Here is a 27,931-nt window from a genome sequence, read left to right on the forward strand (position 1 = left end):
GTGCTGTTTCACCGACAGCAGCTGCCAGGCGGTATGTTGGAGAACACAATGCTCTTTCCAGAGCAAAAGATGCAGCCAACAAGCCGCACGTGGGACAGCCGGTGACATCAATACACACAACAGTTAGATTGAGATGTTTCTCAGTAACACCTACAGCAGATGTATGAAAGTGCCTATTCCCATATTCCTGCCAAGGGAGAAACCAAAGGACACTTGCAGCGTCTCCGTTTTGACACCCCCATCACCCAGGCCAGCACCCGTGCTGTGAGGGGGAGTGAGGCTGCCATGGGCTGGTGCCAGCGCAGCGCTTTCTGTTCCTCTCAGGGCACAAAATCTCCCCTGCATTCCAGGTCCACCAGCCACCGCCAGAGCTTGTAGGGATGTGAAACCATCTGGCAGGCAGCGGTCAAATATCCTGCTGAAGTGTAATTTCCCTTTCTATAGCAAAATTAGGAAAGGGGAAATTCTTTGCAATGAACGCTAGATTGACATTGAGCCTTGAAAATGGTTCTGCATGGCACAGGGCTCACCCTGACAGGCTGTGGTGGCTGGTCTGGAGCAGAGACAGTGGGCAGAGCACACCAGGCCTCCAAGCCACGACCTTTCGCTGGGAATCACCCTGCAGGGAAGGCTGACCCCATGGCAGTGAGGGACAGAGGAGGTGGCTGCCCCAAGCAGGGATGGAGCCCTGCCAGGCTGCGTGGCCACCGGGCACCTACCTTCCCCCAGACCTGGCCAGGGCACCCTGCCCAACAATCCCCTCCCCGGACAGCGGGGCTGTGCTGGGACCTCAGCTGGCTGGAAGCCACCCGAGAACCCAGTCCAGTAGCTCCACAACGCTGCCCCGAAGCGCTGCGGCCCGGCTCCCCGGGGCTCATGGAGCCGCCGCGGGAGGGCGGCGGCGGCGTCCCCGAAATGGCGGCGGCGCTGCGGGCCGCCAAGCGGGCGCTGCGAGCGGAGCTGCGGCAGCGGCTGCGGGCGCTGGGCACGGCGGAGAAGCAGCGGCAATCCCGCCTGCTGAGCCGCAAGGTGGGTGCGAGCCGGGGCCCTGCCGTCACCCGGAGGCTTCCAGGAAGAGCGGAGCCCGGGGGCGGCTGGGGAGGACCGCCGGGGGGTTTCCAAGGCCCGCTGGGGGCCCAGGAGGTGACTCGGGGGCGCCGCCAGCTCCTCGGCCGCTGCCCGGATCCCTCCTGGAGCAGCGGGGTCCGCTTGGCCATTGCCGTGCCCCGTCCTAAACCGGCTGCCGCCCTCCCCGGCGGTGATCAGGCCGGAGCAGGGCGCTGGGAGAGGACGGGGCAGGGATTTCAGCCCCTCACAGGGATTTGGGGTGGCTGCTGCGAGCGGTGCTGCCCAAAACGCCGTCACGCGTGCGGTGGGGCATTTGTGAAACTGGGGACGTGCTCTGTGTTGAAACCCAGCGCAGTGGGGTTTCACGTGGGTCCGTGGTGGGTGTTTATCTTAAAAAGTTCGCGTCGGCCTCGTTTTATAGCGAGCGCTGTGTAAAAACTTAGCGACTGTCTCACCCCGGCCTTTTGCTTAACTGGCTGTAATTTCCCTTCTGTGTCCTTCAGTGTATTTCTTCCCGGCAATTTTATTTCAAATGTAATTTTTATACTTTAAAAGGTATCAAGCGGGGTTTACCTAACTGGTGTCATAGCACAGCGTGATACCAGTGTGTTCTTTTGAAATGTTCTGTTTGCATTTGGATTGCAAAGTTTTTATATAGATGTATTTTATCATTTTAATAAACACAATAAAATTTTATTTTTCAGTCACTGCATGTAATAGAACAGTCATCCTTTTTTTTTTTTTTTCAACACCAGAGTGTACTTCCAGATGATCTATGTTTATATTGTTATTTTCCTGCCAAAGGATCTTAAATCATATAAACTTTGCTTAATACTAATGTGTAGCGACCTCATGAATGTGACATGGCAGCACGGAAACTTTAGGTCATAGGTTTAGTTGGAACTCACGTAAACTTTTTCATTGCTTTCATATATATATATTACATATATATAATATATATATATTACATCCTACTACAATACAAATATATTTTAATAATCTCACACCCTAGACTTAAATCACAATTTTTACAAAATACTGTCAGAGTCCTCTGCCAACTTTATAAGCACCCAGGCCATATACAGAAGTTTTTGGAGCTCTCAGCCTTAGTCTAACTGTAGCTGATAAATTCAGCAACCGGACACTTATTTTTCTGGGTGAGGACATACTAAAAGGTAAAGCTTTTGTTTTGCTTAGAATAAGTCATTGGGAAATATGACATATAAGTTGATGTTATCATGCCGTTTTAATAATACGGCACAAGTTGAATCATGAGCTTTCTTCAGACACAATGGCTTTGCACAGCTGACAGAAAAGAGAGTCAGCTTCCTTATAGGAAGGTAATGCAGCTGACATGAAGAAATTCTTGAAAATTATGAGAAAATACTTGGAACAATATGAGGCTGAAAGTGTAGCTCTATAATGTATATAAGTAAGCGTAGCTAATAAAAGCGAGTATGTTATTTTATAGGACCTGAACAATATTTTTAGTAGTAAAATGTCATCTCAAAATGATCTTTAAATTCAAACCAAAATTGCTTATCTTCTGGATGACTATTCTTTTTTAATGTGTCTATTCACGATTAAAGTCATGCTGTTTGCATGCTCTAATTCTGCAGCAACAGCCATCAACTGATGTGAACAAAGGGCACACAATATTTGTAAGTGCGGAAATTTTCTCACTCTTCTCAGAAACTGCTTAGAGTCTTAGCAGCTTCGTCTTCACGTTTCTGAAAACATTTGAAGTCATGCCTTTCTGATAGCTTGTGGTTTTACATCTCCAACCTCACTTCTTTCTGTAGTGCATAATCATTGTGTTGTTGGACATGTCAGAACAGATTTGACCCGTGTGGTGCCCACAGAACCTCTTTGACAGAGGAGAGTTTTGCGTTTCAGTTTCTCAATGCTGTCAACCCATGAAAAGGTTCAGCTCAGGAGCCCCTCAGTAACATGAATTACAGGCATTGTCTGGAGTCTGCAATTTGACTAAATAGTTGGTTTTTTCAAACAAAGGCTGCCATGGAAATTCTGTTGTTTAAGAGCTTAATCACTTAGTTGGAAAAATCCATGTGCAAGGTTGAACAAATTACAAAAAGAAGTAAAGTACGCTTTTGAATTGTTAGGCACTTCTATGGCCTAGCAACACATTACCATAATTTGGGCCAGCGTGTTTCATTATATCTTGCCTTACAAAATATATCCATCTTTTGAATATTTCGCCTGGGCTTTTAGCTGGTGTGCTAGAAAGAAAAAAAAAAAGAATGAAAACCAATTCTCAACTCAGATATGGGCATATATCTCTCAAAACAGGGGAAGGGCAAGGGGTAAAGCTCAGGAGAGCAGTTACCCTGCAGTTACGCAAACACAGAACGGAGGATTTGGTGTAAGCACAGTTTCTCAATTGTCTGAGATATTTCTGACAGCTTTTTGCAAGTGCGTAGAATAAGCATAAATCACATTTAAGTCAGAAGGGACACATTTGTATTTGTCATGTCTTGATGTAAGTAACAAAATATATAAGGTACTGAAGAAAGAGAAGACAAGCCTTAAAAAAAAACTCCTCACAAATTTTAATGTGGAATTTAACCTGGAATTGGGCAGAGACATAGTAAGGTATGAATCTGTTAACACTTTTACACCATATAAGCATTTTTTATTTTCCTTCCTACATTCGATCTTTCATAAGTCCAGCACAGACAACCTCATGAAAATAAAAAAAAAAATGGCAAGGCCATCTTTCCTTCAAGCTCTGAAAAATGTGCAGTAATAAGATCACCTATCAGAAGCAGGTGGTGTTTGTAGTCATATATCTAAATTTGCTGGAGGTAAGGCATTTCAGATTTAAAAAAAAGAAAGAAGGGCCTGATCTTGCAAGACTATGAGCTCAGCAGTCAACTGCTTTGATGCTAATTTTCTTTTGAGTTATTTTCATTGATGCACTTCTCATCCTGCCTAGGCCCAGTTGTGAAATGCAGCATGTAAAAAGGGTGGAAGAAAAGGAATGCAAAATCCTCATGTCTTGTATAAGCTGGCAGTTCTGACCTGCTGTATCTTTCTCAAGTGATGTTTGGTGTTTGAGGATGCCTGCACTATATGGCACAAATATTTAAAGGATCCGGACTGTCTCTAAAACTGTTTTTTGATGGCCCAAACCTGTCTTACAATTTTTTGTTCACTGGGTGCAAAAATTTGCCCATTTTGATTTTGCTCATGGTAGCAAGTAGGAAACAAGTCAGTTTATTCTCTTTGTGATTCGTGGTAGTTTGTATCTCTATTCTTTCCAATGGATATTTTTCTCCAGTTGTGTTTTTAATTAAAATAAACTCGATCGTTTCGTAAACTTCTCATAAACTCATTACAGCAATTTCCTGTATAGGTGATTGGGCATTCAAGGTACCAAGAATCCAAAAGAATTGCAATCTTTCTGAGCATGCCAGATGAAATCCAGACAGAAGAAATCATTAAGGACATTTTTAAGCAAGGCAAGGAGTGTTTCATCCCACGTTACAAACCTGACAGCAATCACATGGACATGCTAAAGTTATCATCAGCTGAAGACATTTCTTCACTTACTTTGACATCCTGGAATATTCTTCAGCCTAGTGACGATGACAGTGCAAGAGAGGAAGCTCTTGCTGGTGGTGAGTGTTTTCCTCCTACATTGCAGGGTTGTTGATCAGGAGTAGTCAGGATGCTGGTAAGAAGTAATCAGATAGCGAGAATTAAATTAAATGTTATGCTTTGGTCTAATGTGTTGTGGTAGAGATGCTGAAGTCGATGTCAGCAGGTGCTACTTTCTCTTGCCTGTTTTTCTCTAACCTGTGCCACCCCTGTGATATGCCAGCAGAGCTGGCAAGAGCAATACTGCACAGTTGATCCAACTGAAAATAGTCTTCTCTCCAGATAAATTCACTCCCTGGTCCCCTTCCACGGACAGGCTCAATGCAGTCTTGGGAAGCACAGCACAGGGCCTCACGGGGGCAGGGGCTTGCTAGGAGTTGCTTGGGCTGCCATTGAAAGTCATAGGGATTCGCAGATATTTTCAGACACACTCTGAGAACTTCAGTTTCCACTGCCTGAAAGGTACAGATCTTTTCAGGTGATGCCTGTAGGCTGACAAGAGGATTTTCTGAAATCTTTGATCCTGCAAATTGTATTGCATGGATGAATCACAGTGCTGATGTGGAGCCTGCCAATGCAGAACAGCTTTCTGGACTGAGACCTTAGACTGAAAATAAAAAAAACTTTCTTGCAGGCTTGGGTAAACATTGCAAACTCTTTTCGATCATTGTCTCTTACATTTTTGTTTTGATCTTAAAATGCTGTCTCAGACACTGGATTCTTCACAGAGTTGGAAAGTTACAAGTTCATTTAGGTTTATCTATGACATACGTGTTTTGGTCCCAAAAGAACCTCTCTCTTAACCTAAAATTCCCCAGCTTTTACAGAATTGTAAACAAACTTACTTTTTCTGTGTCTGCATTAATTATTTTCATTCTTTTTGTAAACACATTAACGTCTTCCTGAAACATCTGCAGAAATGTTTAGTGGATCAGGCTTGAAACCTCAGGCTGGGGAAGTTTTCTTTAGATGGAAATTTACCATGCTGACAGCTTCCATACCTCACAGACTCACCAGCTTTTTAATGCTCAGTACAGGAACATAAAATTTATATGAATCTGTTTGGTTGAACTGGGTTTTGTGTTTGTTTTGGGATGCCAATGTGCTTTCCCAGAACACTGCCCTATAGCCAATCATGCTGGAAGCATTAGCTCTAGTACGTAGTCGTCATTTATCAGCATTTTCACTGTGTTTGTTTCTCTTTTTTTTTTGGATCACTACCTCTTTCTTAATTCAGAATCTTTTCCATGTCCACAATTTAGGCAGCGATGGATTTAACTGCTTCATACATCTGTCTTCTTTGCATTTAATATTTAGCACTGTTACTTGTTTTCCTTTTTTTTTTTTTTTTCTGTAAATTTCTGTATATCGGTGGTATCTAGTGGCTTTTGAAGGTAACCCTTAAAGTGTCCAGGGTTCTGTTGATTAAGTCTGGTTAGGTACTTGGGACAAACTTTTGCACTACTAACAAGCTGCTGTTTGTTGAGTTTAACAAGTCTGTTGCAGAGATCACAAAGGAAACATACAATTTTAGGTGTAATGGGAGCAGGGACTACCAGGTGCAGAGTGCACTGGGATGGACCTGCTGCAGATGGCCCAGATGTGGCAGTGAAGATGCAGGAAGGCAGGAGCAAGCTGTGGTACCTGGCTAGCCCTGGAGCTGCTGTTTCATTCTCAGCCCTAGGGTATGCTTATGGGCAGAGAGCGACGCCAAGAGAGCTACAGCGGTCCTGTGAGTCCTACATTTAGGCTGCTGACTGCAGTGAGAGATCAGGGGAAGAGTTGTAAGAGGCATTTCACAGAGATCCCATGTATCGTGTTTTGAGGAGCATAGAATGATAAGAGTGCATTTGCTCAAAATTACTCATACTTCTGTTTTGATGTAACTTTTGAAATGGTATTCTGTTTTTCTGATCAGCAGTTGTAACAACTGATATAAGGCCACGTCAGTCTTGTCCCGTCTGAAGCTTGAGTTTAGTCTGTTTATACTCTATAATGCAGGAATAATTTATTGTGAATTGGAAGTCAGATCCTGGTCCTTTTTCCTTGGAAAGCTTTTGAAGATTAGAGAGTAAGTTTAGTTTTTTTTGCACTATTACATAATTGTACACATACACTCCAATTTGTCCCCACAGAAACAGACACTGTATCTCAGTGCATCTTTGAAATACTTCTGCTATATTTTTGTGTCAGTTATATCTTTTGAACTTTGGTACATTTGCAGGAATGCAAATTGCCTTGCTACTACATTTGTCCTTCATTGTTGGAATTATGCATGGATGAAACATTTATCTTTGTGATGTTATCAAATACTGTGGTGATCTGAGGCATTTACATTGTTATAAAGAGATGACATGGTGTTATACTAGTAATGTTCCCATTGCTTGCATAAGTTGCTATGTAATTTCCAAGGAATACCCTGCAGGTACATAAATAAGTCATGTCACTACTGAGTGTATTCATCTTGCATGACAAAAAGCTTAAATGCAGACTGTTGTTAACACTTCTTTCCTCTTTTTAAGGCAAAGTTATTGTGAAGAACAGCTCGAATGTAAAACTAGGTATAATTTTTACATAGTTTCCCAATCTTTGGTAGTACTCGCAGGCCATGTTTACTGGACATGAGCCCCTCCTCTGGGAGATGGTCCTTTTTCTGTTGGATCAGGATTTACCTGTTTTCATCTTGACAGCACAGCACATTACACCTTGTTGTCATAAACAAAGATCAGTGTAGGTTCTGTAGTAGAAAGTCTGTTGTCTTCTCTACCATGCATGGATAACTATTTTAATATGAAAAGTTCCTTTCTTCAGGTCAGTGGACACAGAAACAAAGAACAAAGGTGGAAGAAGTTCAGATATATTACTTGGAGTAAGGGTGTATGTAAGTGCACGACTTGTTTGATTTCCAGGTATGCCCACTCTAAGATTTAGACAAGTTTTGGAACAACCCAGTGGTACATTTTCTCAATAGGTCTGAATTCACATGCTTATATCCTTGCCCACCAGAAATATAAATATGCACTGGTATAGTTTGTTGCCCAAGGTAATACTTTGGATGAAACTTTAGGCAGGTTGCAGCAATTGTTTACACGAGTGTAAACACCTTGCACAACTATGGAAGGAGTAAATCAGATAAAACCATGCTCCCTGTTTGCTTCTTATCACGACTCCTACAGAAATTTAAAGGACACCTTCCCAGCAGCTCTCATTTCAATGTGGTTTAGGGAGGCGGTATGATTCAGCAGGCTGGACATGGGTTTCCTCATTTGTAATGTTATTTATTAGTATTTAAATCTACTCTTGAGTGCTATAGGTGAAAAGCTAAGTTGTTCCTCCTAAAAAACAATTATTCTTACTGGGACTTGAAAAAAATGATTGGGTTGAATATGTCCCTGTGGTAAAATTCTTGGAGGTGACTTTTTTGAAGGGAGTCAAGTGACCAACTTCGGCCTCAGGGATCTCAGCTGGAAGTCTTGCATCCAGTGCATATTACAATTAAATGTCCATAAGCAAATTGTAGAGTGGTAGTTGAAGATGTACAATAAATTATAAACAACTTTTAAAACATTCACCTGGATGATGGGGAGAGGAATTTGGGCCTAGACACTTGTTTTTGGCTGAAATAGGTATTAGAAATTGTGGCTCTGAATCTGCTAACTCTAGTGGGTTGTGAGGTACTCTCTGAAGAAATGCAAGAAGCAGGATTACATGTACAAACTTAGTTCAGCCTCTTTATCTGTGTATATTCTGCCCCAGTCTTCAAGTAGGCCATTACATAGTCCTTGCCCATTGGATCTGGAGTCATTCAAGATGAACCCCGATGCAATAATCTAGACTCTTTCAAAGATGCAAAGGTTGAACGCTGTTAATGAATGCCGCTAATAAGTATGCATTCAGTCATTGTTTTTTCCCTTTTGTTCAAGTTAGAGCTGCAGGCCTTTTTTGCTGTGCATTATTCAAACTATGACACAAGTCTTCATTTCTGTATGGGCTCTTTATCACTATAATGTGATAAAGGACCAGCAGAGGCTCAGGACCCTGGGTTCCAAGCTAGGCTGTAGGGAGGAGTTGCCCCCAGTGAACACAAACTCTTTTGCCTGTCTTTCCAAACAATATGGCTTCTTCTCTGTTCCCTCCAAAGTGATTGCTTCCCAGTCTTGTCTCATCCTTGGGCTGGACCCCTCTTTTCCAAGTTTTAATTTCTCTGCCAGCAGAATGCCTGCCTCCATCCCTCCTGCTCTTTGCCCGGAGTCTCAGTCTCCCTCCCTGTGTCCTTCTTGGCCTTTCTGACCATACTCCCCATTTCCTTTTCCTCCCAGTCATAGGCTGTCATTTCCTGGGCAGCTGGGCCAACATAAATAGCTTGGCACCGCCAAAAGGAAGGAGATCATGTGCTTTCTCTTCTTTCGCTTGTCTGGGTCCAGACATACATGATTCCCTGTCCCAGTTTTCTCATTTTCTTCCTCACTGTTGTGGCTTCTTTCTCATGGCCTTAGAAAAAAAAAAAAAAAAAAAAAAAAAAAACCTTTTCTGTTAAATAGTACTTGTACTAAACAGCACAAAATTGATTCTGGAGTACTGTGTTCAGGTCTGGGGCCACCAGCACAAGAAAGACGCAGAAGAAACTTGGAGAAGAGAAGGCTGTGGGGATACCTCACAGCAGCCTGCCAGTGCCTAAAGTGGGCCTACAGGAGAGCTGGGGAGGGACTCTTTGTCAGGAAGTGTAGTAACTTCAGTTTAAACTGAAAAAGGGGAGATTTAGATTAGATATTTGGAAGAAATTCTTTACTATGGGGGCGGTGAGGCACTGGAACAGGTTGCCCAGAGAAGCCCTGTGCCTGGAAGTGTTCAAGGCCGGGTTGGATGGGGCCTGGGCAACCTGGTCTGGTGTGAGGTGTCGCTGCCATGGCACGGGGTTGGAATTAGATGATCTTTGAGGTCCCTTCCAACCCAAACCATTCTGTGATTTTGTGACTCTCAAGCAGAGTTTTGTGATCCTTTCTTTTGGGCATCGCTGGATTAAATCAGCCGCTGTCCTGTCTTGTTGCCTTCTGTTTGTCCCAGACCTCTGCTGTGGTGCCGGTACTGTTATCCGTGTGGCACCACTGCAAGCTGCACGGGGAAACCCTCCACCAATTTGGACTGGTGCAACTAAAGGCTTGGCAGGAAGCTGGTGATGAGGGGTTGCATAAACTGGTGACTTTCCAGAAGAAATGTTAGTGAAACTCCAGCCCTCATTTCCTTCCACGTTTCAGTTCCCAGTCTCGCCCCAGTCAGAGGGACTGGGGCAACCCCTGCAATAAAAGTCCTTCTGAGTCCTCACAGCTCAGAGTGTGGATCTGAGCCTGCAGCTCCATGTGCTCTTCTTTGCCTCACTGCTGGCCTAGGGAGTTCTCCCTCCCTGTAATTTCAGCGTATTCCTACACCAGCCTCTCTGTGGCAAGCTGGATCAATGAGCTTCTCTGGATGAAAAAAACATTTTCCTCCTCTCTGCCTGTTTTGGTTTGGAATTTTGTAACCCAGATAAGTGAATGCATCAAGTTTGCCACGTGGCCATCCTGATGCAAGGTGCGTGGGGTGGGATTGGGTAGCCAGAATGGAGACAGTGTCCCTTATAAACTGGCACTAGTTCCTGATGAGCTGTGGGGCTATCCATGCGCTTGCAGCTCCAGCACTGGTACAGAGGGCAGCATCCTCAGGGAGGCCCAGCATTAACCCTAACAAATCTTTCCTAAGCCTGTGCAAATGGCAGATTTTCAAACATTTACAATATTTTATAAGACCAACTCAAATGGATTTGAGTGGCTAAAGCCACATCGTTGACACAGAGGCTACTCTGATCAAGTTTTCTACTTGCCTCAAAACATGGAGCAATGGAAGTTTCCTGGTCGTTTTTTGCTAGCATTGTTCTTAGAAACCAGTGAACCATTTTGCCTTGAGTAAAAAAGAACATAAAAAACCTTGGTTTGTCATAAATGCCCAGACTGAAAAATATAAGCACTTGGAAATACAGCATCTTATATATAATGGGGAATGCTGAATAATCTGGTACTACTCTCCTGGAGCATAATGTATTTTTGCTTCCAGAAATGAATGCATTAAGAACTGGACTTGTATTTTGTAATTTAATTTGGAGACTTCCAGAATTTTTAGTTTTGGAAACAGTAGTGGCCTACTGATGACAATATTTGTGTTGTCTTCATATTAATTAGTAAGATGCTAACTAGATAACCAGTGATATAAATACCAGAATATTTATTAAGGAAAAATCCAAAGTTCAAAGTGAGGAAATGCTAACATATGTCTATCAGTGACTTATTGCTACTTCATTTTCACATAGGTCTTTGTACGTTAGCTTTTGAGGTTAGAGGAGTTATATTTTTCTGTCCTTACAACCTGCAGAATACTTTGAGCCTTGCTGTAACATAAATGACAGTAATATGCTGGTAGCAGGAATGGACAGGGACAGCTTGCCTGTGTGGATTGTATTTGGTTTATAAGAGGTATTTACACTGGGAAGTGTGAACCTCTTGCAAGCAAAATGCTGTCTACCCCTAGACTACAATTCCGAGCAACTCCAAGTAGTTTGAAATTTTTCCAGAATGACCATTAGCCCCATTTTAGAGTTTGCCATTGGGATCTGCCCTGCAGAAACATTTTAGTCTGTGAAAGCTCTGTTTCACCTGTCATTAAAGTCCCACAATTTTGTTGCACATTCGAAGAGTCTGCATGTGCTGCCAGGACTGATGGCCTTTTGATGACATTGGTATTCTCAGTCATTCCAAATTTTAGCAAAGTTCTTTAGAAATGTGGCTGAGGTTGTGGCAATACAGTCTTAAGAGGAAGAGATTAATTTACAGCTGCAAAGTAAAATAGGATGTAAAAAAAAAGATAATGGGTTAGAACCCACTTCCCCTCCTGCCCCCCCACCCTCCCCAAAATGCACCAGAAATTGGAAGATTTTGAAATATAAGGCTAATGAAAGTTTAGAAATAAAAATGCAGTGTCTTGAAGCACAGGGAAGGTCTAATAAGCTACTTCAGACCCATTGGAGGTTGTAGAGTTGTACATGGAGGCATAATGGGAACATAGAAAATGGTGTTAATCAATCTGAAAAAACGCTTGTGGTAAATAATACTTGCGGGTAACTGTGAGATATTTAAGTGATATATGCAGATTGGAAAGTATCTGGAATAAATGAAATACAGGTTTGTGGAAAGCAGACGTTAAATATTACTGCTTAGTTAAAAAAATGTGAAGTGATCGAGGGTAGTATTAGATTTTCTTTTCCTCTGGGAGTCTTGATTAAAACTTACAGTACAATATATGTCAAGGGGTAGATTACAATTTAAAATCTTTTTACACTGGTCATAAAAAAGAAAATCTGAGACCATGGGATGAAACAAAATTGAAAATCGAGGCTTAGCTCTTAATATAATTTATTTTTTAATGATATCAGAAGTTTGGAATGAACTGCTTGGAGACAATGAGCCATAGTATTGTGATATGCATGAGGAGAGCAAATTCAGTGCAAGTGAGGCGTTAACACTCTGGTGGTGAGTCTACTTGTGGAGGGAGGATGCTTCCCCCACGCAGTGCAGGGTCACAGCACTGGCCATTCAGTCCAGCATCATGAGTTTTACAAGACATAGGAAACCTCACAGCTTGCAGCTGTGTTGCAATAGCTGAAATTTCTTCCTACCACTGCAGCTGCAGTTCCTGGCTTATCCCCTTGCAAACAGGTTCTGGTTTTTCTTTACCTGTGGGCATTCTGGTCATTCCTATAAGCAACTATTTTTATTTCTATTAAGCCCTTGGTTCTGCAACCTTCTGACAGCAGTGAGTCGTAGTCAGTTAGTTGTAATGTGAAATACTATGTTCCTTGTTACGTTAATATTACATTATGTTCCTATGCTATGTGAAATGTTATGTTCCTTGTATTCATTTTAAATTTGCTGCTATCTGTTCAAGTGATACCTCATTCTTCTACGATAAGAAGTAAATAAGGATGTTTGATTTACTTTCTTTTTATTATTCATTGCTTGGTTAAACCTGTATTATATCAATTGTACCTTTTTTTCTTTACTAAATATTTTCTGTTTTCTTATTCTCATATGGAAGTTTTCTAGATCTGTAGCAGTTCTACCCATTGGTCTGTCAGCCTTTGCAATTTTGGAGAAAATATGCCTGAGAAAACGTTTTACGCCCAGGTGAAGAAATGTTGTGAAATACGTGTAATAACAGTGTACAAGTTAATTCATTCTGTATATGCCATAACACAGCTTTCAAATCAGCTCACTGGGCAGGCCTTTTTTACTGGGTTCCACACAGGTATCCCACAGCTACAAGTCATTACAAAAATGTCTGTTCCAGTATTCCTGATCCATAAAACAGACGAGATAAATTATTCTGTATAAGGTGTTCCCTAACAAGAAACGCTAGGAAAATACTTGCTTGGAAATAAAATAGTTCAGGTTTTGGACCCAGCTGTGGCAGCAGCTGCTTCCCCAAGGTTTTCCTGCATTCCAGCCTTCAGTTGCAAGCTGCACAACTCCATCCCCATGCCTGCCCTGCGGTCTGCACCACCTCCCACAGCTCTGGAGCAGCCTAATAACAATCAGCACCCAATTTGCTGGGCAAACGCCCATACTTTTAGCTGGGCTTCTCCCAGTACTTCTGTTTAGAAACATTCATGCTATGATATACACGGAATCTCTTCTTTGAAAGACTTTCGGATAAAAAAACTTTGAAATGCAAAAGTTGATGTGTTTCTTTGGCATCACTTTGTAATGCCCTTTTGCTATTCTTCAGTCCTGAATTTCCTTGGTGCAGACTAAGCCACGAACACTGTGGTTTAATTTTAATACTGTGTCTGTGCAGAGGTATCCTGCAGTGAACCTGGAGGTCTGAGAGCTCTGGAATACTCAGGTTTTTTTTGCTTTTGTTAAGGTCATTAAGGCTTCAAAAGTGCTTTTCTTTGTAATCATCCTAAGTGTAACATCCATATTTGCTTTCTTGCAGAAAACATTCTCCTTGCACTCAGCAAAACAACTAAAAAGATTACTTCTTCTGTCATCAACTAATGTTGAACAAGAAGTGAAAACAACATAGGCGCAGGCTTTAAATTCACTGCAAGTGACTCTCAAGTGTTTTGTTTCAGAGGGCTATTTTGCTACAGTGTGAATAGTGGTATTGTCATTTTCTTTATACTGTTTCCTAGATACAGGAGTCTTTCAAAACCAAATAAGAGGTTAGGTTGTTCTGTGGAGTGTGGCATGGGTCTGTATACCAAACTAGTCTAGGGAAATGCAAACATGCAAGTATCTTTGGCTGCATTAACTAATCCAAACAGATTTTTGTCTCCCTTTATTTTCCTTTTTGGAAAGGAAGAAGAGGCACCAAGCTTGTCTCTGTGCCTTTGCACACATAATCTGGATAATCTGGAGGACAGGAGAGGACGCCTTTACCTGGTGCTCACCTGTGTACAGTGATGTGGACTGAAGATGCAGTTTGGTGAGACAGCTGAGCCCTGCAACTGGTGCCTGGAGGGGCAGTTCTGCTGCCTTTTCTTTGCTGCCAGCTCTGTTCTCCCCTTGTCCTCACAACAATGCTGATGTCATCTCTGGTGAGCAGATTTAGCTCATGAATCTGGCAGAAAATTACTTTCTTTTTTTTTTTTTCCCCCTAAGATTGGTTTTCTGCCAGCTTAGTGGGCTATTAAATCAGGTCAGCACTTTTCCAGCTACAAAAAATTTGTCCTCCTGGCACAGATAATCCCTGAGATTCAAAATACTCTGTCATTTCCCCTGTACGGTGGGAAATCCCTTGGACCTGGAAGGGAGCTGCTGGCTTTCAGAGGGCAGGATTCACATGCTGCTGTTCCACAGTGTAATGATAGCTCATAACTGCTTAACTTGCTCGTGATGCCTTTTGTATGTATGGGACGGGCATCAGTTTTTGGGTGTAGATGGAGGGCAAATTACTGTCCAGGAGTGATGTGAAGCCCTTTGCCGGCAGGTGTCAGTATTCCATAGATTTACTATGGAGCACTGGTGTCATTTAGGCAGTTTTCCTATAATTTAAGTCTCATCCAGGCAGTGTCAAACACACAGAGAGCTGGAGGGAGGTGGAGGATTCCAGGGATGGTGTTTTTTTTTTTTTGTTTGTTTGTTTGTTTTTTTGGTTGTTTTGGGTTTTGTTTATTTTAAGCTGTGCAAGTTTTAAAAATAAAACCTTGTGATGGAAAGAGCTGGATTACTCGGCTGTTGTGACGTTAACATGTTTGACATTAACAGTGAAGGTGCTGTCACCTACAAACCAGCTGACTACATGTTCAGCAAACCCTGCCTGGAAGGATGCCTAATGTTTCTATCAAGTGGTGTAACTCCCTACCGGAGTCAGGTTTATGCACTGACAAAGAAGTTGATGATATTTCACAAGTGATTCTCTGTATTTTGTGATAGGCTATCTGCTGACTGAGTCAAGGGGTGTTGGAAATACTGATAGTGATACATGATGTGTTGAAAAAATCCCCAGATGATTCACTTGTGTCATATTTTGATTTAAAAATATCCAGACAGCAGCAAGCAAAAGAAGACCAAGAGTAAAGAAATGAAGTGCACATGCACATGTATCAAGTGGAAGTATTTAAATAAGTGCTTAGATAAACACTATGGGAAATGTAGCTGATAAAATCTTAATGAATCTCACACAAGCACACACAAAGATGCACAAAGATCCTTGTATTTTAGGTTGTAGCAGAGTTATGACAATCCCAACATCAACAGCTCAAGCTCCTGTGCCTTGTTAGTTTCTCTGAAGGAGAAACTCTGCAGTCAGCATTTTCTGATTTAACAGGATGTGTTGATGTGCTCTAAAGTGGATGTAATGCAGTTTGTTCTCCCTTCAGAGTTGTTCCTTTGCACATCTTGTTTCAGAGTATTTTGGTGGTTTAAAATCACAGGAGAGCACAGGTGCAACCATTAAAACCAAAAATCTTTCATTGCCCAAGTTTTCCCAATCAAACTGTTCTAACTGCTCAAATGTCTGAATAGCAGAAGTAGGTAAGTCATTTTTCACAGGCTGGTAACTAAAGCATTTCTAAGCAATGATTTCCTTTACTTTGAATTTGCAAAAACAGACATTTTTGTAGGTGGCATTGAGTGATTATGGTTTATTTACTGTGCCTTTGCCAACTTGATGAATAATAGCGAAATAGAAAAGAGCTAGTTCAAATTTTCTCTTAGGTAGACATTTGGCAAATTCTGAAAATGAGACTAGACCTCAGCTGACAATAACTTAAACCTCAGGGGAAATGAGTGTGATGGTTATAACCTCACACAGCCTTCCCACATGGTGAAACCAGCCAGAATTTGAACAAGTCTTGGCCTTATACAGTAGCTTCACTGATGACACATGAAAGGATATTTATTTGTGGGGCAGGACAGGGTTGTTCGTGCAGGGCTGAAGTACCACATATGAAGCTGTGCAGTGCCCTTAACCTCTCAAATGCTTTGCCACTAAATTTTGTTTTAAATAAATTCAACTTAGAAGGAGGAGGATGTTTACTTTTCTGAAGCTCAATAGCACAGCAGCTGATCAAAAGGCATTATTAGTGGGTTTTTCAGGTTTGATAACAGGAGAGGGACTGATACTCCGTTGTTTTAAACCTGAATGACTGATGGCTATCATGTAGCTTCTCAGAGAGAAGTATAAATATTTTATTATGCCGTAGTTCAGGAGGGCAAGTGTGAACTGCAGAGACCAATGTTTCATGCTGACACGAAGCACAGACATGGATGAGCAGACAGATAAGTGCTGAGTTGCTCCATGCTTGTTTGTAGATTCTGCTGATGGTTCTATTTTCTGCAAAATATTTTATTGAAGCAATAACAAAAGCTGTCTCAGTCATTCTATAATGGACCAATTACCTGTGGCACATGGATGGCAGAGGAGATAGTCTACTTGACGCATATATGTGTGTAAAAGAGATTGGTGGGCCACGTGTATGCGTGGATGTAGATAAAATGTTGTTTTCCAGAAGACAAAAGGACACAAAAACCTTCCTGGTGCCTACAGTGCCCTTAAACAAAGAGGAATACAAATGAAGCAAGTGAGCACCCCTGGATGAGGTGAGCATTAGCCTTGGGGACCTCACGGCGTACCCCGTACCCAGAGCAGTGGGACCTAGTGTGCAGAGGTGCTCAGGGAGGCTCTCCTTCACTCTATGGGTGGTGAGGGGCTCAGCTAGCCCTTGGCATGGGTCTGCAGGCAGTCACGCCCTGCAATGCTTTGGGTTTTGATTTCTGTGCCTGGCTAGTACATGCAAGCATCTCTCTGGCTTTCCTTCTTGGGGGAAAGACTGTCCATGAATAGTCAGAAGAAAGGAGGTCGTGCCGAAGTGCTGTGGTACCGCACAATTAAAGTTGTTCATGTGATGGAAACACCTGGAGGACGAGCTCATGTCTGCGGTTTAAAATGAGCTGTATTTTTAATCTAATACGAAACACAATTTTTAGTCCTGTTAAGTAACTGTGTTTGGGATCACAAGGAGACTACAGAGTGAGCTCTCTAGGAAAGCTTTAGAGGAGAGCTGTTTATGAGCAAACAACAAATACCTACAAGAGAAAAGAATTGATTTTCCTCAAACATGTGTCAGTAACTTGTGATACTTCCTATGTAGTTCTCAAGGTCAGTGCAGAGGGGACTCGGTGGGACAATGCTGATTTACAGTAACTGAGGATCTGATCCTTTATGTTGTAGCTTAGGTTTCAAAGGAGATGAGGATTCATGCTGAGCTTCTGATATTGATTTTCAAAGGCTATGTGAAAAGGCTATGTATGTCATGTGAACAAATCAGAAATGAAACTCTTACCAATATTTCTTTTTCAGGGATTGTATTTGCATTTTAGCAGCCTGTCTGGGGCAAAGTTAAACAATGCTCTTGTTTATGGCTGTGATCACTTGTGCTAGTGGAAAAACTTGCCATAATTGGTCCTGGATGAATGACTTTTTTTCAAATGCTTATCAATTGCAGCGAAGGGTAATGCTTTTGTCTCCTTGCGCATTAGATTGGGGTGATAACGCCACATGGCTTCCAGAGCACAGCCTTTTGCTGGTGGCAGGAGTGTGTCCTGAAGGACACGAGCCCCAGAGACCAGGAGCTGCGGGATCACGGCTGGCTCCAGGTCCTGCCATCTGTGCTGTATACATCGGTGCTGTACGCTGTTCCTTACCCTCTCCTGGGCTTAGTCAGGATAATGAGCTGGTTTCCTCTGGAAGCAATCCCAGCTCCGGGAAGCACACACACCGGGTGGGTTCAGGATTAGGCCTGTAGTGAACAGATTTGTCATTTCCCTTTCTGAACTTCTACTGTGGCAGGTGTGTAATAGCAGAGATGCTGTGCTTGAAACCAAGAGCAAGTTTTTTCCAAAGGGCAGAAAATTTGCATTTGGAAGGAAGTACTGGGCGGTTAGCAACCTCAGTAGCGGTGCAAGGGGCACCCAGGGCATTCCAGGGGGAAAGCTGAGTACTGTTTCTCTGCAGCATAATTGAAATATTTACTTCTGTGGAGTTGTTTTCCCTGAGGTCTGGTGATTAACCGAGAGCACACTGTATTAGGTGCTGTGGAAAGAACAAGATGATGATCTGAGTCCTACAGAATATATGTTGAGAAGCTAGCACTTACCCAAGAGGCCTAACTGTGCTGATGCTGATGCTGACAGTAATTAAAGTTATAGTAATGATTCTGCCATTAATTAGAACTTTCTCAGTTATTCCAACTCATTGGCCCATACCGTGCATGTCACCAAGAGTGATTCTTTCAATATTAGGATCAAATGGATTGAGTTAATGTTTTCTTCTCTGCCGGGGCAGCAGATACAGAGGCAGCAGGCAGTTACCGTGTCCTTTTCATTCTGAAAAGTAAAGTTTTCCTGCGTAAGGGTTTGCTTTTCCTTCATTGTGGTCTTTGGTAGATCATGAAAGCACCAAAGTCAGCTTTCATTCCTTGTAAATGAACAGCTTTCAAGTACTTGTCAGCTCTGCAGAGGCTGCGCGTAGACTGATCTGACACTGCTTATGGTGAGCATTGTGCAGAAAGGCGCTCCTTTTCTTTAAACGGAAAATTGTTCTTGGCCTAGTTCTTCATGGCCCTGCACCTTATGTAACCTTTTATATCTGAGCAAAGCAGAGGGAGTCCCTAATGACCACTGCGGAATGAGCTGTGATTGGAAAAAAAAAAAAAAAAAAAGCAACTGCTCAAGAGCTCGCTGGTGCCGCAGGCACCGTGCTGGGAGAGCCCAGGCATCACGTGGGGACACAGCAAGCCCTGCGCAACTGCTGGGCTTGGGGGAGATATGTCCCCCAAGAGAAATTGTGGGATAAATGTCCCTCACAGCGGGGTGGCAGCGGGCTGGTGGCACCTCTACACGTCTGGGAGGAGAGGGGCCACACCGGCTGCTCCGTCTGAGGGCAGGCCAAGGCCCCAGCAGTCTTTCCATGACCCACGTCTGGTGCACTGTGCTGGACTCTTCTATAATTAACCATTGTCAAGAACACTTCAGAAAACGCCGCTTGGCATTTCAAATAGGAACATCAGATTAAGGAGAAGAGAGGTAATGAGGTGCAAGGAGAAAATCCTTCCCTGGGGATCAAATCAAACTTGATATTATCATAAAGGGTAATGAGAAATGCACTGCCGAACTGAGGAAATTCACCGCAGCTGCCTAGAGGAAGCGAAACCGTGTATTCCTATTTAAAACAGCAGAGAGAGGATGCTAATGTTTCGGTCTGCTGGGTAAGTCAGGGGACGCGCAGCATGCACACCTGCCTTTTGCATGTAGTTTTGCCACACATTTCCTGAGTCCTCAGGCCAGTCATTTCACTTCTCTATGTAGACATAAGGTATGTAGACCTAGATGTTGCATGTCAGTGCAGACGAAGCGTGCCTGTACACCCACATGGCAGGTTCTGAAGCTGTGACTTGATGCTGCTAAATATAGTGGGGCCTAGTAGCACAGACTGGTCCTGTCCCCACCACACAGGACTTGGCTTGCCTCCCAGCATGTGGCCTTGTGGCAGACCGTCACAGCAGTATTTTCGTAGCAAGAAGCCAAAGATTTGTGTGGCATAAACTGAGATGGGGCAGGAAAGCCTGTGTCTGGAGGAGCAACACCAGTTTGGATGGTGTAGGAGGACTGTGCAGGGTGAAAGGGGCCAGACCTGCACACTTCTGTCTTTGCTGCTCACGGGTACTGGCAGAGCCAGGCAGCATACGAACAGATAAACAGTGTGGACCACCTGGGATCCTGTAAATGAGTTTGCTTTCTGGTCCTGCTTTATTTAGCTGTATAAATGAAACCTTTGTGGCCATGTCAGCACGGCTGCATGCCCACGTTGGTAAGTCAGGGTGTATTATTTCACACACGGTGGTACACAGTTGAAGGAGCTGTAGCCACAAGAGCTCGTGTCACAGGTAGAGTGAGTATTAGGTGACAGTCATCATAATTGCCAACCTTACTTGGATATCCTGTAGCTTAATTAAAGTTTATAAGAAACATTGGTATTCTCTTCACAGAAGGCCGGGGCTGGTGCAATGTATTGTTGCTTGTGTGTTTTCAGCCCTCAGCATTTTGCAGACCACCTGAGAAAAGCATTCTGAGAGAACTGTCGATTAACCACAGCAAAAGACCTCTCGACAGTGGTTGTGCTTTTCATGGTTCTGTGTCCTGGGCTCCTGGCCTGTTGTCACAGGAGGCTTAGGGATTCCTGAGCCAGCAGTTAATGACTGCAGGCACATGGGGGACAGAAGGCATTACAAGGACAGGAACAGAAGCTGGTGGCCATCAGGAGGCCTCATTTATACCATTTTACAAGGCAGTAAAAACTGATGGGTGTTTGATGCTCAAGAACCTCCTCTCTCTTCTCAGGGACAAGGATGTGGGAAAGGAACAGGCCTTCAGGGCATCCTGAGTGGCAATTCGTGGTCCTGCAGGGCTGGAAGGGCTAGTGAGCGTGAGGAAGGCCACGTGCCTGGAGGGGCAGTACGTCCTTCCCCTCACCTGCCATCCTGTTGATGTATGCTCACCGCTGATAGTAATCTTATATGTCTGCAATCTTGGTCTCATCTGTGTGTCACCCTCATCCAGCAACAGCTCTTCCCCCGCGCTGCCACAGGCACCGCAGGAGGTTTTGTTGCTCCCCAAGTTATGTGGAGGGGAATTGTTTTCTCCATGCAGCTTTCTGTCATTCCTTCTAGCTCCCAGGGCAGGATTTGGGAATAATACTGCTTGAACTGCCTTCAGGCTCCTTGCAGGGAAGCTGTGTCATTTTTCTACTGAAAGTCTTGCTTGGTATTTTGCTTAAATCTTATGCGGTGTGAGTTGCGTGGATATCAGTGTGTTGTGAGTCAGAGTAAAGGCATTCAGTGTCACACTGCTCTAGTGGAAAAAAAATATAACGGTAACTATTACAGTATTTACAGCATTGTTTTTTATATTGAGATTTGCACAAGCTTGTTTGAGTTATTCGGCGTAAAAAATCCATGATTATAGCGGAGCTAACTCATTAAAGTAGACTCCATTTCTTCAGAGAACCCAGAAGAAAACACAGTGCTTTAATACATCTGAATTCAGTCGAGTGTGCCCTGTGCTATCAGTTAAACGACACAGAAAATATATTTCTTCCCTGCACTGTTCCTGCCAATTCCCTCTTTCCTTAGTGCTTCCCCAGCTTGTCTCTTTCCTGTCTGTAATATAAATGTAAAGAGAAATTGCACCTTTTTCCTCAGCAGATTTGCCCCTTGTGTACATTCCTACCTGCCAACAGTAGCGACGGCAAATGTTTTCTGCTTTTTTCCATGAGTCACATGGAGTGAAAACAACTAAAAAATGTGTACGCCAGAGTGTGTTTCTTTTTAAACATGATTGGTGCTTGGTCTGCACTGGTTCTTGGACCACCTGTATGCCTGTGCAAAGCCAATGTGAGGCAAGTCATGGAGAGAACAAGGAATGAGCACAGGATTAACTGGGGGACGATTCGACCTGCAGAACCTCCATTATCGACCATGCTAACGGGGAGAAGACCAGCTGGTTTCCAGGTCCTAGTCTATAGGCCTGACAGTTGGCAAATACCTATTTTTATTTGAACACTCAAGAGATTTGACAAGGTATGTCCAACATGGTGTACACGGTGATACCATAAAAATGTTATCCCTATCCAAGTGAGACCATATTTCTGCTCTCTTGCCTTTTTTTTCTGTTTGCTATTCACCATTTGTCTGTCTTAGGAAAAAAAGTTGACTGTAGTGTGGTAAATTACTGAGGCTCCCTTGTAATTCAACCAGTAATATTCTGTAGCCTCCCCGTTGGCTAATTCCCTCCTCATATTTCCTTGACCTCTTTAAAAAAAATATACTTCTTAACTGTGTGATGCCATATTTACAAGATTAATCTTCTCCAAGCATCGCATATGCATTGTCTTGCATATTTTATGTCTGTGTTCTAGTTTGGTCAGGTCATGATGGATGGGTGTTCACATCAGTGACTCTTCCCTGAAGGATGAGCAGTGGAAGGTGATCTCCAGGAGCCTGAGAAGGATGTGCAAATGCATTGCTCTTCTGTGCATTTTCAGCATACTCTTCCAAGCTGAGTTCAGAGCTGATACTTGGTCTCACATAGAGTTCTGTGGAAACTGAAAAACTCTGCTTAGCTCTGGTTTTCTCAGTCCATGCTCCCGTGTATCTCCTCGAAAGCTGAGTGTTGTCCCTCAGCTAGATGTGGTGAGAGCTGTGCAGTTCAAAGTGGCAGTAGAGAGTTGGTTTGGAAAAGTACTGATGCATGCTAGCTCTGGTGAAGAAGCAGAAGGTAATTATAAAAATGCTTCTTAAGGCAGTACTGCTCCTATAAGGAAGAAGCAGTGGACTGGGATGCAATATTTGCTTTCTTTCTAAACTCATCTGAGTTGTGTTTTAGTCTGTGCTAGCTTTCCCCTGCCACTCCTGCTTTCCTCTTCTTAAGTGTCTGTCTGCTACAGCAGCAAGTAATGAAAGACTTTATTTACATTGTGAAACTAGTAAGTGGTGTGTTCCTGGGTTCAGCGGTCAGTACCAGGCCAGCCAAGCTCATTTGTTTAGAGGATGTCCTTGCAAGACTTCTAACACCAGCAGAACAAGCCTCGCATAAGGGATGGAAGCTGCGCGCTGGCTGCTGTGCGCCTGGCGGGTGCTCAGCGGGGCAGCCCGTGCCCTTTGCCTGATGGCAGAGGTGTGACCAGCTCCTGAAACGAGTGGGCAGCAGCATGTAAATTGGAGCACTGATGCTCCTGGCATGATGCTGCTCCACATCTGGTGACAGAGTATGAGCAAAGCAAGTATGAAGGGCTTACTTGATCCCGTCTCTTCTGTCTGGAGCTGGCAAGTGGGATCTGTAAGCAGGGTTTCCCCAACCGCTCAGATCCGTTTTGCCCAGATAATTGGCCAGCTAAGCAACTTGCTTCAGTATTTTAACCGATTCTGAGTTCCAATTGTACAATCTCAGAAGGGTCTCAGAGAACGCATACAGTCCTCTGTAAGGAGAGAGATTCGGGGGAGGCAGGCAGAACACCTTGGTGTGCTGCTGGAGCAACACAAATTGCTGGAGACCCGGCAGGACAGTCCTTTAGGAGAGGAAGCTCACAAAGAGACAGCCCTTCAAACCTTCATCGCAATGTAAGAGGGCAGATAACCACTTTCAGAATACTTTGTATTCAAGCCTCTTTGAGTCATAGCATCTTACAGTTGTGTCAAGAAGGTACTCTCTGTCTTACACATCTTCTTTTCATTCTTTTTTTCCTTTCTATTATTGTGCCTGATGTAGAAGTTCATTTGATTTTCTGATTCTTCCTGCATTTAATTTCTCTGAGTTCAATCTCTGTCTAGATTTAGAGTCATAATCATTAGTATTTGGAAGTGTGAGGCTAGAATGATATAATAAATTTGTTATAAGGTAGGTTTTTTTTTCCTTCTAGCTTTTCAGGGTCTAATTATTTTACAGCTGATCTAGTATGCAATTGGTAAGATGAAAATGTAAATTCACAGGTTTAGTATTCAAGGTATTTTTCATCTGATCAAAGAGAGGGTAGCATTTTGCAAAACACAAAGCTAGCATTTTTGCTATGTATGAAATTATGTGCATGTAGTCCAGCCATCAGGAGATCCACAGTGCATCCACTAATGTTTATTTCATTTTTCTACAGGGGGTCTTGACCTTATCTTCATGCCAGGCCTTGGGTTTGATAAAAAAGGCAACAGATTGGGAAGAGGGAAAGGATATTATGATACCTATCTTGAAAGATGTATGAAACATCCCAGTGGAAAGCCTTACACGATTGCCTTGGCCTTTAAGGAACAGATTTGTGAATCTGTGCCTGTGGCAGAAAATGATGTCCAAGTAGATGAAATCCTTTATGAAGACTGCTGAAAGTATCTTGATACCAACCCGCCTTCAGAGTGACCGACCGAAGACTTCAGATCCATCAATCACAACTTTTTAATAGTCATATATGATGTTGGGAGCAATAAATACATTATTTGTATTCAAACAAGAAAATAAACACAATGTAAATGTGGTAATAGTAATGCAGATTGCATTGATTTGCTTCTAATTAGCAAATATCTGGAGTGAATTCTTGTTCTAGAATCAATAAAAATAAGAATATGTGACTGTTTATTGCAGTAAGAATCATTTCTTCTCATCATACTTGTGGGAACAAGCTACTTGATACCTAACAGTTTTATTATTCCAGTTTCAAAGTGAACTGTCTGCTGATGACATTTCTTGATCCATTCTGATATTTGTTATGGTAAACTTTCTTAGTACTGAAATATTTTGTGCATCTGTGAGCAAAACAAGAAACCACCAGATAAGTCATAGAGTAAGCTGGGCAAAAACTGGTGATTCAAAATAAGTTTTAATTGATTTTAGTGTATGCAAGGAATGTTGACTGTTTATTTGGCTCTGTGATCTCATAATAAAAAGAATATCTGTTAAGAACAAGTTTCATGTCTATGACTTTCATACATGTTTGTTTCTTTTATCTGAATATAAAAATGTCATGTGGTCTCAAATGTGGGCAGGGAGTTCTTGATCTGGAGAACAACTTATTTTTTTCTTTTTTATTGTAAAATAACATTCAAAATTATTTCAACCTCTACAATTTTGTACATTCATAACATCCCAGAATATTGTAGGAAGTATGGGAACTATGTTAAAGGATGAGACACTAAGAATTGCAGAGAATGGTTTTTATGGATTGACTAAGGTTTTGGGTGGGAGGTTATTATTTGCCCCAGGCAGATTAAAAACAATATGTATGTAATTACGCTTTAAGTGTAATGATGTCGAGGGGCAGATTGGAGGAAGATGGACACCCATTAGTTAGGTGGATGTGGCAGAGACTATCAATCCTCCAGACCATCCTGGAAGTCAGCAGGAGGACAATCAGTTTTCCTCTGCAAGCTGTCCTCACGGTAACAGGACACAATATTTCTGACTCTGGATCAATCACAGTCAAAATTCGGTTTCCATACCTAGTGGTCCAAAAGCCTTACAGAGTTTTTGCTATGCAGTCGCGCATCGCTGTGTGTGCTGCATGTGTGAACTGGAACTAGAGCAAACTAAAGCACAACTCTGTCTTGGGGTCTGCACAGCATCGAAAATGTGTGTGCCCAGGAAAAGTGTGGTACCCACTCAGGGGGAGGATGCTAGGTTTTAGAGTAAAACAGGTTTGGGAATTAAAGGCCAATAATAGGTGATAACGAGGGTGGCAAAATGCTCCCCTTCTGTGCTATTAATAATCCTACCTGCCTTCTTCAACATGACTTCACTTTTCCTATATGTGTCTAATTCCTCAATCAATAAGTCAGCGCATTTATTTTAACCAAACTACTCCATGTTATCATTAAAAATTCCATGAATTCTCAGGGACCAGATGCAGACCAGAATGCCCTTAAGACTTTGTCCAAGGTAACTGTCCTTGTGAACAAAACCATGCCTATGTGTGAAGATATGAGTCATCTCAGAATGCTTGTATTCAATTTTATTTCCATTTTTGCCAATACAGTAACTAATTAAACCCTCTTACTCTGGGGTTAACATAGCTTCGTTAGCTCAGGTCTCTCTGGCCTGTGCTCCCTGGTGTTTCTTTACCCCATGCTAAGGAAGGTCCATCTGCCTAGGATGAGCATGCACCTTCAATATTGGCCTGCTGGCCTTCCCACCAGTGTGCACAGCAAAGCTGAGGCCTGAACAAGACGGCTGGTAGCAGTCTGCAGCACGGGCTATTTAGTAAAACGATGGTGATCAGACTTGGCTGTCTGTCGGTTCTTTATCAAACTGAATCCTTCAGCCAAATGAAAGATGCATTTTCTCACTTGGTGTGTTGCAAACTATGCAGAATAAGTTGTGTTCAGGTGTCATACAGCGTTGTGCAAGCAGAAGGTGAGATGATGGTGTTGGTGCATGCAGCAGAGTGTTCACCAGCTTCTCTCAGCTCTGCAGCGCTGTCAGCTGTTCTGCTGTACAGGAGGAAGGCAGACTCTTAAGATTCAAGACCTTCAGGGAATAAATGTGATGAGAAAATTGGACTTTTTCTTTTTTCTTTTTTTTTTTACAGAATCTATCCTGGCAGCGTTTTAATCCCTTCTTCATTTCTGAACTTCTGTTGGCATATGGAGAGCAAAAGGAAAAGACGGGACAGGCTTCACGTGTAGCAGGTTTGTCTGCAAGGCTGTTAGAGTTCACCGGTCACCTTAGGATGAGACCTATGCCAGATGGCACTGCCTGCCATGGACATCAACAGAGCTATGCTGAAGCCAGTATTTTTCACAGCAGAAACCTGGATCCCAATCCTGATAAATGTTTTAAATGCATATACTAAGTCCAGCCCTATTCAAACAGCCACGTCCTTCCATCCCACCCAAATTGGGGTGCTTATAGTGGCGTCCTGCCTCTAAGTCTAACCCTGGCAGCTTAGCTGGAGTCCTGAGACATGTTTCTGTGCTTTTGGTTAGTGTGACACTAAGCATGACTGCGTCAACGCCACTCCAGTCCCACTTTAGGCACAAATTGAGAGCCTATGGCAGCATAACAGAACATAATCAGGCACTAATGACCTCTCGCTGTTACATTCAAGCTGAGGGGAAGCCATGATGTGTGGTTTTGAAGCTGAATAATTTTTTTTGACTCCGTTTTATTAGAATGCTTTATATTATATAAATCAAATAGCTATTCAGAAAGCCGCCTTTTTATCCAAAACCTCTGTGTCTTGCGCTTTGCTTTTCTTAGGCATTCTTTACATAAGAGGGTATTTATTATTATTATTATTATTATTATTATTATTATTATTATTATTATTATTATTATTACTTTATTTTATTATTATTACTATTATTTGACCAGTTAGATATGAGGTTAGTCACAACACTTTACGGGCCTTTTGGATTAACTTTCAGTCCTTCTGGCTGAGCTTTGGTGTGTTCACCAGAACAAACCTTGGTTTGACATACGTATTTCGCTGCAGGTGATAACAGGTGAGCAGCTGTGCACAACAAGGCTAGCAAATGATGCAGAGACTTCAAGGCCAGCACTAACAGCTGTACAGAAACTAGAGAGAACTGAGGACTTGGTCACTCATTTTGGTGTGGGGGAGTTTAAAATGGGGTAAAAGTAAAAAGCAAGAATTCGGCTGCACACTAGGGGCTCCTGTCCAGCACAGCCGCAGGTAGATGCCAAGCCACGTCTTTGTGGGCCAGCTGGAAATAATTGGTACAGAAAAAGAAAGCATACTTTGAAGGCCTTCTTGTCTCACCGATCACATCGCAGGGCACCACGGAGCCGATCTCTGCCGCTTGCGCTCCCAGCCGCCCTGTTGGCTACGGCTGTGATTGGAAAGAAGGAGGGAGGTATTTAATGCACCATGTCACTGGGAACAAGAGGAGCAGGCACTGTGCTCCTTGCCAGCCCCTCCTGGGTCGGAAGGAGATCAGCACAGGCCTGGGGAGCCTCAGGGCCCCAGCTGATGCAGACAGCCCTTAACATTTGGCTGGTGGGGACAGTAAAGCAATATTTATGTATATCGTCTCGAGAATCACAGAGCTAAATAAATGTGACAGCTTTCATTTGACACCTAAAACTTGCCGCTGTCGCTCTGGGTTTTTCTGTTTGCCACATAACATGAAATCACTGTCAGTTTGATGGTATATAAC

General features: G+C 42.9%; 1 protein-coding gene across 4 annotated transcripts; it reads left to right on the top strand.

Moving 5' to 3' along the window:
* On the top strand, positions 1–26,508 carry MTHFS (methenyltetrahydrofolate synthetase). 4 transcript variants are annotated; one of them, XM_040570186.1, is made up of 4 exons: positions 1–1,029; positions 4,445–4,709; positions 14,080–14,202; positions 23,923–24,048. In XM_040570186.1, the coding sequence occupies exons 1-3, from the start codon at positions 505–507 to the stop codon at positions 14,178–14,180; spliced, it is 891 nt and encodes a 296-aa protein (XP_040426120.1). In that variant the 5' UTR covers positions 1–504; the 3' UTR covers positions 14,181–14,202; positions 23,923–24,048. The 4 variants fall into 4 exon arrangements, 3 of the variants coding, with proteins under 3 accessions (XP_040426120.1, XP_040426121.1, XP_040426119.1); XR_005823335.1 differs by having other exon boundaries at positions 440–1,029; positions 14,076–14,202; XM_040570187.1 differs by lacking the exons at positions 14,080–14,202; positions 23,923–24,048 and adding an exon at positions 26,341–26,508 and having other exon boundaries at positions 444–1,029.
* The last annotated feature ends 1,423 nt before the right edge of the window (positions 26,509–27,931 follow it).

The sequence above is a fragment of the Cygnus olor genome, chromosome 11 (assembly GCF_009769625.2).
Source record: "Cygnus olor isolate bCygOlo1 chromosome 11, bCygOlo1.pri.v2, whole genome shotgun sequence".
NCBI classification, from domain to species: domain Eukaryota; kingdom Metazoa; phylum Chordata; class Aves; order Anseriformes; family Anatidae; genus Cygnus; species Cygnus olor.

Coding starts and splice junctions, on each gene's coding strand:
- MTHFS (XM_040570185.1), top strand. CDS start 505: ATGGTTCTGCATGGCACAGGGCTCACCCTGACAGGCTGTGGTGGCTGG. Junction 1,030..4,444: donor CCCGCCTGCTGAGCCGCAAG/GTGGGTGCGAGC, acceptor TTTCCTGTATAG/GTGATTGGGCATTCAAGGTA. Junction 4,710..23,922: donor AGAGGAAGCTCTTGCTGGTG/GTGAGTGTTTTC, acceptor ATTTTTCTACAG/GGGGTCTTGACCTTATCTTC.